Below are 12,434 nucleotides of genomic sequence, written 5' to 3'. Positions count from 1 at the left end.
ATACCAATCAGAATCCCCTGAGGATCCTACTTTAATACATGAATTTTTAAGAGATTTGAAGATTCCCCAATTATCTTTAAATGAATGCTCTATATTAGATGCTCCCATTTCGGAGGAAGAAATAAAGAAAGTAATATTTTCAATGAATTCGGGTAAAGCACCCGGCCCTGACGGATACACAGCTGAATTTTTTAAATCCTTTTCTGATATCCTTGTTCCCTGGTTCTCCAAAATTTTTAAAGGTGACCTAGCAGTGGGTAAACTACCACAATCTTTCTATGAAGCAACTATTTATTTAATTCTTAAAAAGGATAAAGATCCCACTGATTGTGCATCTTATAGACCTATTTCTTTATTAAATGTAGATTCAAAAATATTTTCCAAAACAGTGGCCTTTAAATTGGAAAAGGTTCTTTCACAAATTATCTCTGAAGACCAGACAGGATTTATTCAGAATCATTACCTACATTTTAACATTAGGAGATTAATGAATATTATATTTACCCCTTCATCTCAAATTCCAGAATGTGTTGTTTCACTAGATGCTGAAAAGGCATTTGACAGAGTCAAATGGGAATATCTATTCAGTGCACTTCAAAAATTCAATTTTGGTCCTAAATTTATATCTGCGATTAAAATGATTTATTATGCACCTATGGCTTCAATACTTACTTATAATCAAAGATCTCCTTTGTTTAGGATTTTTTGAGGTACTAGACAAGGCTGCCCGTTAAGCCCTTTATTATTTGATATCGCTTTAGAAACCTTGGCTATTGCACTTCAGGATTCTTCAAATATATGTGGCATTACTCGTGGACAGAAGATTCATAAGATATCTCTTTACGCAGATGACCTGTTACTTTATATTTCTAATCCGGAGGAATCTATCCCCGTAGTACTATCACTACTAGATCAGTTTAGTGTTTTTTCTGGCTATAGATTAAATCTTAATAAGAGCGAATTTTTTCCATTAAATATGCAAATCCCAATTTATAGCCAATTACCTTTTAGATTGGTAACTGACTATTTTATGTATTTAGATGTTAAAATTACTAAGAGACATAAGGACTTATTTAAAGCTAATCTACTGCCTTTAATTGACCATGTTAAACAATTATTTACTAAATGGTCCCCACTGTCTCTATCATTGGTAGGCTGAATTAATGAGGTTAAGATGAATACTTCACCAAAATTTTTATATTTATTTCAAGCGATTCCAACTTCTGTTCCAAAATCTTTTTTTGACACTATTGATTCTAAAATTCTTTCATATATTTGGCAGAATAAAAACCCAAGGGTAAGTAAGAAATATTTACAAAAACTAAAAAAGGATGGTGGCATGGCCTTGCCTAACTTTAGATTGTATTATTGGGCAATCAATATTAGATATTAATTTTTTGGATACAAGATTCAGATGTAATTCAATGCCCGAAATGGGTACACCTTGAGTCCCAATCAGTACTTGAATTTTCATTAGTTTCTATTTTAGGAGCTCCACTCCCTTTTGCACTTACCAAATTAAGTAAACATATGATTAACCCAATTGTTAAACATACAATACGAATATGGTTTCAATTTTGTAAATTTTTTGGATTGAATAAATTTAATCTATCAAGTCCCATTCAATCTAATTTTTTCTTTTATCCATCTAGAGTTGACAGCTTTTTCCATATGGAAAAGGAAGGGAATGGTATGTTTTCATGATTTATTCATTGATAACTGTTTTTCATCTTTTGAGCAATTGTCTAACAAATACAATTTGCCTAGATCACACTTTTTTCGATATTTGCAAATTAGAAATTTTTTAAAAGCTGCTATACCCTCTTTTCCCACACCTTATAAAACTGAAATTACGGAAAAAATTTTTGGTTTTAATCCTTGTCAGAAGGGCTTGACAGTAATAATTTATGATTTAATTATGAAAATTCATTCAGAACCACTGGACAAAATTAAGAATGAATGGGAAAGTGAACTCCAGACATCTTTACCTACAGAGACTTGGAAGAAAATTCTTCATTTAGTTAATACATCTTCAATGTGTGCCAGGCATTCTTTGATACAGTTTAAGGTAGTTCACAGGACCCATATGTCAAAAGATAAGCTAGCTCGTTTTTATCACCATATAAATCCTATATGTGACAGATGTAAATCGAATGTGGTTTCTTTGACAAATATGTTTTGGTCCTGTCCTCTTTTGGAAAAATATTGGAAAGATATTTTTAACATTATTTCAAATGCATTGAAGATTGATTTACAACCTCATCATATCACTGCAATTTTTGGTTTACCAAGGATAGAATCTGGCCATTTATCTACCTCCGCTAACTGTATGATTGTCTTTGTTACATTAATGGCCAAACGATCCATTTTGCTTAAATGGAAGGATCCGATACCCCCTACTACTTTTCAATGGTTCTCTCAAACTATATCATGTTTCAACTTGGAAAAAATTAGGAGTGGTACTGTTGATACTTCGCTTAAATTTGAGGAAGTTTGGAGTCCATTTATTCAATATTTTCACATGATATAAATCCCCTTATAATAACCTTTCAATTTAGAGGAACGGAGTTGATGACATAATATTGCTCTGTTTCTATTGAGAAATTTTGGTCCTGCTTTTTTTTCTGTTTTTTTAAATTTTTTTTTCTTTTGCTTAGTTTGGTTTGATATATTGTTTATAATTTTTCTTATTGTTTTGTTTTTTTTTCTTTTTTTATATTTTATAATAAATCTTTTTCTTTTATATTATATTCATTCACTAACAGATCATTGGATCTACAGATTTTTTTATACTCTATTGTTCTTTATGATTATCCATGTCATGATTGTTCTGATCTCTTTGTATTACATATATAAACATTGATATATTAATCTGGATTAATTTGAAAACTAATAAAATGATTGAAAAAGAAAGAAGGGATGAAATGAGGGCAGTTAGAGAGTGAGAACACAAACAAGGAATGTAAAAGATTCATAATGCAGAGCTGCAAGAAATGCCCAGCAGATCAATCTGTGCTAATGGAGAGAGAAGCACTGAGCCTAGGTAGAGATGCAAGGATTGGCTGGGTATGATACAGTGAAAGGGATTTCCCTGAAGTTGTTGAACTCAATATTGAGCCCAGAGGCTGCAACGCGTGGAGAGAGAAGATGAGGTGCTGCTTCTCAAGCTTATGCTGGGCCTCCTTATAATAACGCTGGAGGTCAGAGACAGATGGTCAGAGTGGGAGTGGGATGGGGAATTAAAGGGGCAGGTGGTATTGGTCTTGGTATTGGTTTATTATTTTCACTTGTACTGTGAAAAACTTTTCTTGCATACCGTCCCTACAGACCAAGTCATTACACAGTGCATTGAGTTAGTACAGAGTGCACTGAGGTAGTACAGAGTGAAAACAATAACAGAATACAGAGTAAAGTGTCACAGGTGCAGGGAAGTGCATTGCAGGGAGACAATAAGGTGCAAGGTCAAACTGCACAATCATGGCTGATCATCCAGATTGAGTACCTTGTTCCTGCCACATTGTGATTGACCAACAATAGAGCATTTCTATGAGGTAACAGAGAGGGTGGATGAGGGTGGTGCAGCTGATGTTATGTATATGGATTTCCAGAAGACATTTGATACAATTCCAGACATGAGGCTTATTAGCTAAACTGAAGCTTGTGGGTTGAAGGGGGCATCATAGAACATAGATAGAACAATTACAGCACAATTCAGGCCCTTCAGCCCACAAAGCTGTGCCGAACATGTCCCTACCCTAGACATTACTAGGCTATCATCAAAATGGATAAGAGAAAGGTTCAAGGAGAAAAACAGATGGCTAAAAACTCCAGAGCATCCTAAAGAGTGGGTCCCAGTGGTGGTAATGAGGTGGGACCATGTTAATCGCAGATTGGAGGGGGAGGTGGTCAACTCAGTGAAGGAGTCAAGGGCCCCAGGAAGCAGCTGATTAGTTCTACTGAGCATTTGCCCCCTAGACCTCTGGTCAGGATGACCACTGTGTCCTTCTGGGAGTGCCCTACAACAGGCACTGCCAGGTCACCATCATATATTCCCCTCCAGAAGGAACGGAGGCATCACATGTGTCCCTGATGCTGACTTTGTGCCCTGGTCGTGAGGTGAACCATGACAGGCAGCACCAGGTTCAATGTCCAGATTGCAGTGATTTAGCACCTGGTGCATCCAAGGAGTTGACTTGACAATCCATGATATTATTTCCATGGGTGACACCAAGCACTGACGTAGCGATCTCTTTCCCAAACACCCGTGTTCCATCCGCAACAGCCATCTGGATCTCCCGTTTCCAAGACTTTTTAATTCTCCTTCCCATTCCCACACAAGCTCGTCCATTGTATCCGGTGCTCCATCTGCCCATCACCCACACACCCTCCCACTGGGTCCCCTGTCCCCTCCTCTCACTGTTCCCAACTGTGCCTTCATTGTATCCACCCATCAGCTCCCAGTCCCTGACTCTATCTCAACTCCTCCCTCCCCCACTTGACTCCACCTACCAATCACCCCCTACGCACCTGGATCCACCAATCACTTGTCAGCACCACCTAGATCTCTCCCCCTCACTTCTTTATATTGGTTGCCTTCCCTCTACTCCTTCAGTCCAGATGAAGGGTCTTGACCCAAAACCTCAACCCTTTTTTTCCCTCCACAGATACTGCCTGACCCGCTGAGTTCCTCCAGTAGCTCGTTTTCCGCTCCAGATTCCAGCATCTCTTGTGTCTCCATATTATTTCCCACAATAGTACAGGTCCTTGGTGAGACCACATCTGGAGCAGTGTGTGCAGTTTCTGTCTCCTTCTCCAAGGAAGGATGTACATGCCAGAGAAGGGCTGCAACAAAGGTTCACCAGACTGATTCCTGGGATGGGGGAACTGCCGTATGAGAAGGAGCTGGGTTGTTTTTGCCTTGAATTTCAGACTCACATTCTTTCAGGAAATCCCATTTTGGAAACAGTGTGAGGGTCGTTTCAGTCTGATGGGGAATTCATCAGAGGAAGCTTGGGAGGAAAAGGTGGCCATGGACCGTTGGTTCACAAAGCTCTCCGTCACTGGGCTTTCCTCCCTGGTGTCAGGGTGTGTGTCGAGATTCAATAGAGATTGATTGATGGGATCAGTTAATGCTCCATTCTTAATGTACCACCTGACCACCAGGACAGTGGGCGGAGAGGTGGATGGTCTTTTATCGCCAATAAACTCCTGTTGCTAACTTGGGCAAAAATTCAAAGATATAAAGATGACGGTTACCTCGGAAGGAAGGAAGGTGAGGTGTGTGTTGTAATTCTCAGAGAGCAGGCAATGAAATAGGAGAAATGGAAACAACCGTGTCCCAGAGTGACAGAGAGCTCACCTCCCTAACACACAACAAGCTGCAAATGGGCAGGTGTGGGGGACAAAGGGATCACAAAACTCTCCACCACTGGGCTTTATCCCTGGTGTCACAGTGTATCACAGAGAATTTGTTGGAGACTGATTGGTGGGACCGGTCAATGGCTCCATTCTCAATGGGTGACGTGACCACTAGGACAGTGAGGGATGAGGTGAATGGACCTTGGTCTTACATCAGCCATCAATTCCTGTGTGTTCATTTGGATAAAACTTCAAGGATGACGTTACATGTGAAGAAAGGCAGAATGAAGAGGGTGTGTTGTCATTCTCTGAGAGGTGAGAATTTGGAGCAATTGTATCACAGACTGACAGAGACCTTATTGCCCTGACAGGAAGTGACTGGTGAAGGGACAAGATGGAATAAATGTAACGGTTACAATATTACCAGGGGCCAGGAAGGAAGAGGGGTAGAAGGGTGGATGAAGGAGCAAACACACTCATGTACACGGGCAATATTCAGTGTTCTTAAAGGTCAAGGTCACAGAGACATTGAAGCATTGGTGGGGTTTGTACAACATGTCCATTGATTCCGTTAAGCAATCAGCAGACTGAGGAAGATGAAGGTAGTTATTCCTCCAGAAGACATTCCAGTGAGCTGTTGGGATGAGATGGGAAGAGAACTGGTGTGAAAGATCACCCAACAACAAAAGTTTGCTTTTGACAGCAAAGTGTGTAATAAGTATATCATTTTATTTACTTTATTTTGAAAAGGATATTAGAATATCAAAATATCATAGTGAATAAATGATATTATTGGGACAAAGCAGCAGATGGTCAATGAGTGGATGGACACAGTTTTCAGCAATGAGGAGATGGAATGTGAAGTGAAAAGTGTTTGTTAGCAGTGGTTGAGGATGGTCCAAAGCGAAATGGAAGGGATTTAATGGAGGTTGGTGAGGCTGAGAAATACCATCTCGGTGTTAATAATTGAGACTGAGAACATGTTTTACATTGTCATACAAAGCCAAGAATGAGCCGTTCATCTACTCCCTGAACCAATTTCTTCCATTCCCTTAAAACCCACATCTTTAAGTCTGTGGAATTAGCAGAGAAACACATTTGTGGCACTCAATTCTTTACCTGCATCTTATCAAAACTTCTTTTAATTTTTTTAACCCATTCTCTTAACTCAGTCTTTGTCTTTGGGTAAATTATTGCAACAATTCCAACATATTTTTTCAGTCAAGCTGAATGTGATTTGATTTTCTGTCTTATTATCTTTTTTGACTTTGAAGTGTTTTGATGCATCTGTCCAGTTGAACTGGACAGAGATGGCAAGATAACCCAACTCCTGGGTTAGATTTTCCAGCTCTCTCCCTAACATTTAATGAAATTCAGGATGGCCATAAAAGGATCTTTCACGGCATTTATCGCCTCCTCCCGGAACTTCCTCTGAGTGACGGCATAAATAAACATGTTGGTGCAGGAGCTGAATAACTGAAGCATTGTTCCCAGGTGCTCTCCCACAACATAAGAAATTGTCATTGCCTGATACTGTCCAGTAATTCTCTGAATTGCCAGAATGACCACCCGTGTCATCCACAACAGGATAAAACTGGCCGATATGGTGAAGAGCAAAATGATGGATCTTCTTCGATTCTTCATCTCTGGATCGTCCTTCCCCTCCCCGTTCCGCTGCCCCCTCAGTTTCCTGCGGACTACACTGGCCATCAGGATGTGCCTGACAGTGACGGCATTGAGCAACAGGATCAGCATGAAGGGGGTGACTGGGGTTAAAATGCGGTGCCCCCAGTCAAAGGCTTGCCACACGGGCGAATAATAGTATGCATATGAGACTTGGCATACAAATGTTCCAATCAGTGGATACATGAAGTACCACGGGATGTTGGTTAACACACTCAGCACACTCACCATTGTAATAATGATGGCTGCACCTTTCTCAGTGCAGTATCTTGTCTTCAGCTTCTGGAAGCAAATGGCCACTGTACGGTCCAAGGTGAAGGCAACAGTGAGCCAGACAGAGGAGGCGACAGCTACGGCACTAGAGGTTTCGCTGAAGTTACACCCAGGTGTATAGAAAAAGAATGAAACGTGCAGGTAATAGTTATTTATTGGGCCCAAAATGACTTGAGTAATGACGACTAGTAGATCTGCTACGGCCATTGCCACAAGGTACCAAGTGACACTTTTGGAAAGACCACACTGTCCACGTGATAGTGTCACGATGGCGACCAAGTTAGCTGTGAATTGAAGATAAGGAAAGTAACACAATGTTGTCCAGTGAGGAGCAGCAGAGATGTGAAGAGTCAGTCTGGTCAATGTTGAACAGCAAACTGTGATAACTGGCAGTAAACAGGTGGGGAAATTTGGCCTCACTGAAATCCTGTCCAGCACATCAATTATTATCACCTCACCGAGACTCCATGCTACATCCTCAGAAAACTCGATTCAGTTGGTGATTGGGACCCTCCCTTGATAAAGCCATGCTTCTCCCATTCGGCATCTCAATACTGTTGCCAGAAGTTCCCACCACAGCCATCCGGCTGAGCAGCCCGGCATGAATCAGTTGAACCTTCCGACCTTTCTAAACAATGGCCGTCCATCAGCAATCTTCCAGTTCTCCGGCATTGTGCCCTAAACCAAGGAACATGGGAAAATTCCCATCAGAGCCTGTGCTATTCCTCCCCTTGGTTTTCCAAGGGCCCGGGAGACATTTTACACAAGGCTGGACATTCATCCAGTTTTAAAGATACCAAAATCCTTCATACGTTTCTCTCTTTTTCCCCTCTCTCTTTCCCTCTCTCCCTAACCCTCTCCCCCACTCTCTCTATCTCTCTGTCTTCCTCCCTCCCTCTCTCTCTCCCTCTATCGCTCCCTCTCCCTCTCTCTCCCTTTCCCTCTCCCTCTCCCTTTCTCTCTCCCTCCTTCTCTCTCTCTCCCTCTCACCCCCTCGCTCTTTCTCTCTCCCTCCCTCTCTCTCATTCTCTCCCTCTCTCACTTTCTCATTTCACATTCTACCTCCTTAATGTCAAGGCTACCATTATTCCTCAATCCCATCATTCAGAACTTCTCACATCTGACATCTCCACTATCAGGCGAACATCTTGGTTTCTGATTGGATCCATTCCTTTCTATTCCTATTTCTCTTTGACTCGATGGTTTGACTTCAACACTGGCCAAAGATACTTCATCAGCTAGGAGATGCTTGGGGAATATAAGGGTGATTGTAGGTGCTACATCAATGCACATTCATTATTTTTTGTACACAATTCAGAGTACATATAAATAAACATTTAAAAGGCACTGGATAAATGAACTTACTACTTTTCTAAGATCATTGTAGAAAATTATACTGACTAATATGAACGTATTGTGTCCTTAGAGTTCATTGGAAATAAATCAGCAGGACCTGGACATCAATAAGTACGTTGTTAGTTGGGATCCAGCGCCCGACCAGTGCAAACCCGAAGGTGCGAGATGACGGAGGCTGACCCAATAAGTCTGAAGCCTGGCAGATGTGGCGGAGAGGCAGCAAGTAAAATCAGGGAAGAAGGGAGGAATATCAGTGGTCAGTCAGAGCTGGAATAATAGCCATAAATAAACAAAGCTGAACAAATCCAACACCAAGTTCCATATCAGATCTGTCAAGGTGGCAATGGTTAGAATGACTTACAGAGAACTCCAATGACTGCAAGGATCCCGTAGTAATAGGGCTCAATCTTCAGGAGCAGAAACAGTATATTAACTAAACACATGTTTAGCATCAAACTATGATGTCCTTCAGCAGGGAAGAGTTTTGTTGCCACTCTGAGTCCACTCACTCTGTGATTGCCTTTATTTATACAGGCAGGTGGCATCCACAGGGACCAATGGGTGACGTGATCATTGTTAGTTACCGGGATCAGAATAAACACATTACCACATTAGCACCATGTCTGAAATATCAATTAGCAAATGAACAACAGAAACTGGTTGGGTACACTTAGTGTACAAGCACTGGGATGGAAACTCAAGGTCACAGAACTGGAAACACAAAAGAGACTGTTCAACGTATCCTACCTGCTGTGGGCTTTTAACAGTGATCCACTCCCACCTTCTTCCCTCTCCTGTCCTCATATCTTTCCCACTTGACAAGTCTTCAATGGATTCTCCTCCTGCTGGGTATGACACACCCCGTCACCCCACACACTCTCAGATGGTGAATCTCCCAGCCTTTGCAATCCAGCTGTTGGTGATGAATTAAAAATTTTGCCTTCTCTGTGACCAAGGAGCTGCTGGTAGATCAGTGAAAATGTTCCTAAAGTAAAGAGCAACATCTTGCTCAGTATAATAATATTATATCTTCAAATATATCACATTGTAGCGGTTGCTACCACGGAATAAAACAAGACTCTACTCGGAGGATTGCCAAACAGAACTGGTTTATTTTCCCGCCTTGCGCGGGCCCTTTAAGGGAGAATGTTCCCGCCCAAAACAACCGGCAATGACGTAAGTCCTACGTCATCAGGACTTGCCCGCGCGCGGGTTCTCCCCGTCGCTCGGAAAGACGAGGCCCGCAGCCATCTTGGGCCTCATCGCTCCGACGCCGCGCGACCCGACTGCCGAGCCGGTTCGCCCGACTAGACGGTGAGTCACCACAACATCTACATTTCCCAAACCCACATTAATATACAAGAACATCCCGTAAAGAGTTGCCACACTCTGGCACCATCTTGGAGGTCACGCCAGAAATTGCAGAGAGTCGTGAATGCAGATCAGTCCATCACACAAACAAGCCTCCCCTCTACTGTCATCGTTGACACTTCCCGCTGCATCGAGTAACCAGCCAACATAATCAGGGATCCCTCCCACCCTGGTCAAGCTCTCCTCTCCCCGCTCCTGTCAGGCAGGAGATACAACTGCTTGATAACATGTGCACCAGGTTCAAGGACAGTTTCTATCCCATTGTTATAAGACTCTTGAACAGATCTCTCATACGTTGAAAGGTGAACTCTTGTTCTCCCAATCTACCTCGCCGTTGCCCTTGCACTTTATTTGTCTTCCTGCCTGCACTTTCTCTGTAACTGTAACACTATGTTCTGCATTCTATTTTTGTTAACTTTTCTTTCCCAGCTTGATATACTTCTGTATGTGCTGCCAATCCCGAAATGTTGAACCCTGAAATGGGGTGCAGTGTGCGGCTGGGGTGTGGTGAGGGGGGGGGGGATCTGGGTCCTAGCAAGGGTTTTGGGGTAGGGTTGGGCAGTGGGAGCAGTGAAGGAATATGTTGAGGTGGGAGTAGAAGGAGCTAGTGGTCTTGTAATTGGGATCTTGCTGAGTGAGGGCATTCCATGCTGAGTGAGGAGCTGCTGCTAATTTATGGTTCAGTGAATGGTGAGTTGGCAGGGCCATGATACTCACTAACCTGCTCCAGCCCAACAACCGTTGTCAGAGGTGGGAGATCAGGGAGCAGGAAGTGTGTCCGGCAGCAGCTCCTCTCAGACCCCATGGATCGGTTGGAGCCACAGTCTGACTTGCTGAGGAGCATACAGGAGGTGGAGAGTGCCAGAGATAGGAGTTTCAGGGAGGTGGTCACACCAAGGGTTCAGTCACTTCAACTCCCTCTCCCACTCCATCACTGATATGACAGTCTGGACCTTGGGGGAAAGTATTAAATTGGGGCAGGGAAATCATGGCATTATTGGGCAGGAGCGTGGGAGAGTAAATTGGGAGCAGCTGTCATTGGATAAGTCCACATCTGACATGTGGGAGACATTTAAAGACCAGCTGATCAGAGTCCAGGACAGGCATGTTCCAGGAAGGAGGAAGGACAAAGATGGTAAGGTAAGGGGACCTTGGATGATGAGGAAGGTTGAAAATTTAGTCAAAACTCAAAAAGAAGCATATGTAAGGTTTAGGAAGCTGGAATCAGACAGGGTCTTTGAGGAGTATAAAGAAAGCCAGAAAACTCAAGTAAGGAATTAGGAGAGCCAAAAGGGAACATGAAATGTCCTCAGCAAGGAGGATTAAGGAGAATCCCAAGGCAAATTTTTGCGTACAATAAAAACAAGAGGGTAACTAGGGAGAGGGTAGGACCTCTCAATGATAAAGGAGGGAGTTTAAGCTTGGAGTCAGAGGATGTGGGCGAGGTACTAAATGAGAACCTTGTGTCGGTATTCACTCAGGAGAAGGACATGGAGGAGAGTGAGATCATTGTGAGATATTCTGATATGCTTGGGCATTTTGAGATCAAGAAGGAGATGGTGTTGGGTTTCTTGAAGAACGTTAGGTGGATAAGTCCTCTGGGCCTGATGGGATGTAACTTAGCTTATTGAGAGGCAAGAGAGGAGATTGCTGGGGCTTTGATGAAGATTTCTGTATCCTCTTCAGCCACAGGCGAGAGTTCCCAGAAGAAGGGGGAGAAGCCAATGTTGCTCCTTTGTTTAAGAAGGTAATTACAGATAATCCTGAAATTTATAGGCCAGTGAGCCTCACATCGGTGGCAGGGAAGCTTCTGGAGAGGAATCTTAGGAATAGGATTTATGAACATTTGGAACAGTATTGCCTTATTAGGGACAGTCAGCATGGCTTTGTGCGGGGCAGGTCGTGTCTTACTAAATTGATTGAATGTTTTGGGGAGATAACCAAGGTGATTGATGAGTGTAGGGCAGTGAATGTTGTCTGCATGTATTTCAGTGAGGCGTTTGACAAGGTCCCTCATTGTAGGTTGATCAGGATGATGAAGATGTGCGGGATCCACGGTGAATTGGTAGTTTGGATCCAGAATTGGCTTCCCATAGAAGACAGGGTAGTGGGGGAAGGCTGCTATAGTGGCTGTAGGTCTATGGCCAGTGATGTTCTGCAGGGATCAGTGCTGGGGCCTCTGTTGTTTGTGATGGTTAGAAATGACTTGGATGAAAATGTAGATGGGTTGGTTTGAGAGTTTGCAGATATCACAACGATTGGTGGTTGAGAACAGTGAAGAAGGTCATCAAAGGATACAGTGGGATGTAGATCTGGTACAGATATGGGCAGGGACATGGCAGACGGAGCTTAATCCGGGCAAGTGTGAGGTGTTGCTCTTTGGGACGTCTAAT

The 12,434-nt window shown here is 42.7% G+C and overlaps 1 protein-coding gene across 1 annotated transcript; it reads right to left on the bottom strand.

Annotated features, from left to right (window-relative positions):
• Positions 1-6,714: 6,714 nt before the first annotated feature.
• Positions 6,715-7,521, bottom strand: LOC127567979 (probable G-protein coupled receptor 139). The gene has a single exon (XM_052011221.1). The coding sequence runs from the start codon at positions 7,519-7,521 to the stop codon at positions 6,715-6,717; it is 807 nt and encodes a 268-aa protein (XP_051867181.1).
• Positions 7,522-12,434: the final 4,913 nt, after the last annotated feature.

This window comes from Pristis pectinata, chromosome 3, assembly GCF_009764475.1.
Source record: "Pristis pectinata isolate sPriPec2 chromosome 3, sPriPec2.1.pri, whole genome shotgun sequence".
Lineage (NCBI taxonomy): Eukaryota > Metazoa > Chordata > Chondrichthyes > Rhinopristiformes > Pristidae > Pristis > Pristis pectinata.
Note: the sequence above shows the minus strand (reverse complement) of the source record. Positions and strands in the feature narration are given on the sequence as shown.